This window comes from Eptatretus burgeri, chromosome 3 (genome assembly GCF_056783735.1).
Source record: "Eptatretus burgeri isolate ZD-2024b chromosome 3, Ebu_testis_v1, whole genome shotgun sequence".
Taxonomy (NCBI): domain Eukaryota; kingdom Metazoa; phylum Chordata; class Myxini; order Myxiniformes; family Myxinidae; genus Eptatretus; species Eptatretus burgeri.
Window position 1 is genome coordinate 27824107 of NC_140963.1, and position 6000 is coordinate 27830106.

General features: G+C 40.0%; 1 protein-coding gene across 1 annotated transcript in view; it reads right to left on the minus strand.

The window, feature by feature from the left end:
* Positions 1-6000, minus strand: part of LOC147029600 (uncharacterized) — a 92696-nt gene that overhangs the window by 25367 nt on the left and 61329 nt on the right. Inside the window, exons 30-32 of the mRNA XM_085872757.1 lie at positions 4668-4721; positions 4396-4449; positions 3896-3940 (exon numbers count right to left, since the gene is read on the minus strand). Coding sequence (XP_085728883.1) covers positions 3896-3940; positions 4396-4449; positions 4668-4721 — 153 coding nt within the window. The remainder of the gene's footprint in view (positions 1-3895; positions 3941-4395; positions 4450-4667; positions 4722-6000) is intronic.

Sequence of the window (6000 nt, forward strand, 5' to 3'; positions counted from 1 at the left end):
AACTTCATGATATGCTTTCGAGTGTATATACATATATACATGTATATCTTAGACGGCACAGCCAGCCAATAGATTGAGCAAAGTCTGAGTAAATTATACTCCACAATTTTTTAACATACAGGAAAGAGGGTCCTCCCTCAGGTGACATTTTGCTTGCGGTCCACAAGCCCCGTCTATTGTGCCTCAAGTGTCTCAACCCATGTATTGTGCTTCAGGAAGCCAGCAGTGAAGCTGGTGAAACGCCACCTGAGACCGGGTCTGCTCTTTCTTTTTTTGCTCAAATTCGCGGAGTCGATCTAGTTTTTACTTTTGGTTGGAAGCACCTTCTTCTTAAAAAAAGAAGAAACTATATATATCATACTACTATTTGCAATTGGTTAATGGCTTTGACACCAATACAAATTTTTACTACGGACCCTCAGCATCAAAGAACTACAAATACTGAACAAACAGTTTCAAATGGAGCACCTCGCCGCCATTCGAGCATTTAAATTGCATCAGATGTGGCAATAAATGCAAATTGTTGTTCCCAGCTTGCCAGCTAAATGACAGAAGACGCCATTTGAATTTTTACCACCCCCATCCTTACCCCGTTTGGAATCCCATGTGTGCATGGGCAACTTGCTCGTCTATCAAGTCGGACAAACGTGTGCCATGTATTATTTAGTGGGACAGTGCCGAAGGATTGGAAGCTGTTTCTCAGTCATGATGAAACCAAAATGAAACTTGCACATTGCCACTTGGAAATCCCACTTAGCTGTTGAATTAATACCAGGTGGGGTTGATTCAGCCTGTCATCCTTCCGAGGTCAGCAAAATGAGTGCCAGCTTGCTGGTATCACGCATCGGATTGGTGACCCGTCCAGGATTGTGTCCAATAGCCCAGGAGACTGCTGAGGTTGCACCAACACTCTGCACAGAGTATGGTCCCAATGGATGGATGGATGGATGGATATCTGATATTGAAGGTGGAGGATAGCTTTGACAAGGTGAATGCATTGTGTCTCATTGGAGGCCATAAGGATGGGAGTGAAGTCATACTCTTGAATCAGTAATCGGAGGAGAATGGTGAGGGGCAGGAATGTCCAGAAATTTAATCAAACCATGAAGAAGCTCACACGATAAGATCATAATACGTTTCATGCTTAATTCGCCGAAACAGACGAATAGTGCAGTCTTTGGTTATTCCACATCCAGACGTGATGTCTTGGTTTGATTCCATCATCATGCTGCCATTCCTGTCAGGGAAACCTCCTTTGCAGCAAGTCATAAAGAAAGTGTGCTTCACTGTATTACTACCCACACATTATAACAGTATGAATATATTTGTTAGTTTTTTTTTTTTATCTGCCATCTTGGATCATGTGATACAATCACCTCGAAATATTTTACAGTTCTAAGGTAGACGACTTCACAAGTCCCCTTCAAGTTGCAACTCCATTCATCAATGCATTTTGGCGTCATCGTGTGGACAAAACGTGTTGCCACAAAATCTAAGATGGCTGCCAGATACCCTGTTTTCTCACTTCGTGCACTTTCTCCAAAATCGCCTCAAGTAATTATTCAGCCTTTGGACGCAAGAAGCAATGTGGGATGACATGCTTTTGGTTATTACCTACGTCACAGAAGGTGGATGGAGGTTATGTTTTCACCCGCCTGCCTGTCTGTCTGTTTGTGACCAAGTTATCTCAAAATGTTGTGCATGGATTCGGACGAAATTTGGTGGACAGCTTGGGTATGTGGCTAGGACGAAATGATTATATTTTGGTGAAGATTTGGATCCAAGCCTGAGAATTTTTTGAATGATTCTTCACCATTGAGAGATGGGACCAAAAATGACATATCGCAGGATTTCATAAAAAAATTTTTTAGATGGATTCTGCCGAAACTTGGTTGGCATGTTGGGTATCTAACAAGGAAGAATTGATTCAATTTTGGTGAAGATCTAAATCCGGATCCGGATCCGAGAATTTTTTAAAGTGATTTTTTGCTATTGAGTGATGGGGCTAAAACAACATATAGCACGATAGAGATCTCAAGAAGTTATGGGTGGATTTGGAAGAAACTTGGTGGATGAATTGTGTTGGTGACAAGAACAACCCAATTAAATTTTAGTTCAGGTCCGAATCCAGATCCGGCCTCTCAGTGGGACACAAAACGTAAACTAATCAGCCTGGTAGAGGTATGCGCCCTTCTAGTTGTGGTCGTGTTCCAGTTGAGCTCACTTGAAAATGAGCAGCCTTTTGGGAGGATTGCTGCAGTGTTTAGTTGCATTTTTTGACAAGACCTGCAAGGCTTGATGTGACTCCTTAAAGCATTTTATCTTTCATCATTAATTATATTTGTCGCAAATATATATCCAATTACCTTTCTCATGACAAAAAAAAACAAAACAGAAGAAATATATGAATTGATTTGATATATATATATATATATTTTTTTTAATCGGTCATTTTGAAGTTAAATCATTGTTGGTTTGACATTCGTAGCTGAATAGGGCCATTCACACGTGACATGTGAACATTTAAGTGCCTTAAATTTGTTTATGGTGTCAGGGATGAAGCCAACACAGTAACACTGAGATAGCAATTAGTGTAACCTGGTATCAATGATAATCTAAGACCGGACAACGTGCTTCGTGCAGTTTAGGCAAGAATTTGGAATTTGTTCTGAGTGGCAGCAATAACTCACCGACTCTTCACAAACTACACCATGCGATCTTTAATGTGCACCAATTAATGCTGGCAGACAGGACAGCCAGTTCAATGTCCACCTGAGGGATGGCACATCTTGTGATGTAAAACCCTCCCGGCCTCGCATCAACTTGATAGTTTATCGTCGGGATGAAGAGAATCACGCCACACGATACAGCTCAAATGTGCTTGTGCTACCTCTTCACCATCCCTTTGGATATGAAGTAAGAGTACTAATCAGAGGAAAACAACAAAATATAATATAGAGAAAGAAAAAAATGGTGTACTCATTCCTTTTTTTTGTGTGGAGAAAAAAAAGGCAACCTGAATAAAATATCGCTTGAACAATTTGATCTCCAGAAAAGTCCTCCATGTTGATGGAAACTGTCATGGCAGATATAATGCACAAATTATAGGGTGCAGGAGTGAAGGTCATCCACTGTCGGAGGTCAGAATATCTGTGGTGCATCTTTAGACAATTTCCTCATGACAAGGCACCCAGGCAGAAATGTGTTTCAAGGCACTCAACGTACCTTCACAATCTGCTTCTGGAGCCTTTCACACTTGAGAATCGAATTCCATATGATGGAAGATTTCCCCACTAACTCACGTGCTGACACAACTCAATGCCTCTGTGCTTTTACTTTTCCACACCAAATGTATGACTCAAGGTGCCTAAATGAGGAGGATAATTAATGAACTGGAATGGCGACTGAGGCTCACAGGAAATGTCTTGATGAAATGTTCTGATGTCGCCAATCCATCAATAATAATTCATGTTCGAGACCTTTGCAACATTCCGAATGAACTGAAGGCAAAGCTCAATTTATGCACAGTGGCTCCTACCAAAGATGCATATTTTAAGAATCTGTGAGGGAGCTTTGGCTTATACACAAGGACATATATTATCAAAAGTCATGCCATTCAGAAGGAAAAACAGGAAAGCACACAAGTGGAAGATGAGATGCATAACAGAGCTTAAAATGAAATAAAAGAGCAGACAAACATAAGATTCAAAAAGCTGCTGACATCTCATCTCAGTAAACCTGGAAATAACATAAGACTGAATATTTTTTTGAATTGTGGTTTTTAGAATGATTATTTGCATAGACCTAGAAGGTAATCATTGACGCATAAGAAACTTTGGAGCAAAATTCAGGTTCTACACCAAGACTGCATTCCGACCATGGAGGAGTAACTTACCCTCGGTCCGACATGTCCAGGCTGTCCTGCCTCTCCGGGAAGACCCTGTGGAAAACAAGAGACCACTTTCAATGCAATATGTGTTTATATATGTATATATATATATATATATATATATATATATATATATATATATATACATATACATATATATATACATATACATATACATATATATACATATACATATACATACATACATACATTGATATTATCACAGGTATTCACAATGCAAGGTTGTGACATGGTTTTTACCTTGATATAAGAACAGAATCTGGACTGAAAATCAAAGTTATTTTACTTCGTTGACTGTCATCTAAAAAAATTGAGAAACCTTTTTCTGTGGGAGAAAATAATTCAGATATTTGGAAATAAACAAATAATAATACATGCCCTCGAAACATTACAAATTAATTTGGATTTTAAAAAAACGAGTAAAAGCAACACAAACTTGTGATATCTATTGTTATTTGGTCAAATAAGCCAATCGTGGAGCTCACCTGATCACCGGGCTTGCCAGCCTCACCAGGTGGGCCTGATGGTCCAGGTAAACCCTGCAAAAAGAGAATGAATCATTATAATAACTTGTTGAATATTGTCTGGTGTATATGAACAAGCTGACACAAATTTGTCAATTATTTAATTATTTAATCGTTCACACACACACACACACACACACACACACACACACACACACACACACACACACACACAATGATTGTCCAGAGGTGGTCATAATCATGGTGGCGGTTGTTTATTTGCTTTGACTCACTTGGAAGCCAGGTGGCCCAGGAGATCCTTGCTCACCCCTCTCTCCAACAGGTCCCTGCAGATGAAAAACATGAACTTGAGAAACCTTTAAATGTTCTCTGTGCAAATATGTAAGAGATGCGACAGCCAAAGTAGCTGTCTGTCTTGAAAAGGACATGACGGTCTGTGTTGTGGCAGTCATTACACCACTTTAAAATGGCCTCTAATTTGTCAGAGAGAGCATTTCAGAAAAATCAAGCCAAGGTATCTTGACAATTTGCAAGAGCATATTTTAGCATAGAAGCTATTTCCTCATTACTTTAGAACGGCGGAGTTATGTTTTTTTTTTTTTTACAGCCTACAATAATATACACTGAATTTCAAATATTTGATATTCCTCCAACTGCTCTCAAGATAGTTTAATATTTAGCTTCTGGGAGTATGGGTCGAGCTTGTTTGGAGATGCATTGTGTTCAAGGTTGTCCAGGTGCTCGGTCACGTATGATCAATCAGAGCTTCACTGTCATTGATGCACTGAGTAATACCTGCACAAATTGGTCATAATTTACATTATTATTTGCAGAGTTTACTTTGCAAAAATCAATAGTGCTCCCGGAGAATTAAAGTGCTGGAGAAAGTACAAGGCAGCAGTGTCACACGGCGCCTTCAGGTGTTCATTCAGCTTCATGGCTCAGAAGTGTTACTTCGGAGGTATTCAGATGCTGAGTAGAGTACAGTCAAGTCGTGCTCCCCCAGGTATTCAGATACTTCAAAAGGTATAATTATAATGCAGCCGAAGTCGACGGGTATACAAATACTGGATTCTGTTTCTGAATGAGGTATAACCCAGCAGTGCTCACAGGTATTTCAGTTCTAAATGGGGCGTGGTCTTGTAAGTCCTTTATAGTTATCCAGGTTCTGGAAGAGGTTGGTCCCCACAGTGCTTCATCGAAATTCAGGTGCTAAATAAGCTATGTCCTGATTATGCTGCCCAAGTATCCACAGTCTTGAGGAGATATGAAAAAAAATCATACACTAATATGCAAGTGAAAAAGAATGCATAGCCCTGCGATGCCCAAATTGACTCGGGCAAAGGATGAGATGTGCTCCAAAGGTTTTCCACAGGTATTCAGGCATTGCAGGATCCATAAACCAATGGTATCCAAGAGTAATTGTATGATCCAGCAGTTGAGGTTTCATCCAGATATGTTTCACAGGCATGAACGTGTAAGTCTCGGGTTGATCGAGCATTTCTCAACCGTATATGCAAACCAGCAGTGGTTAAAGCATGGCCAGGCAGTGCTGGATGACATACTAAGGAAACTTCTCATGGCACGTATGAGCTGGTTTAGGTA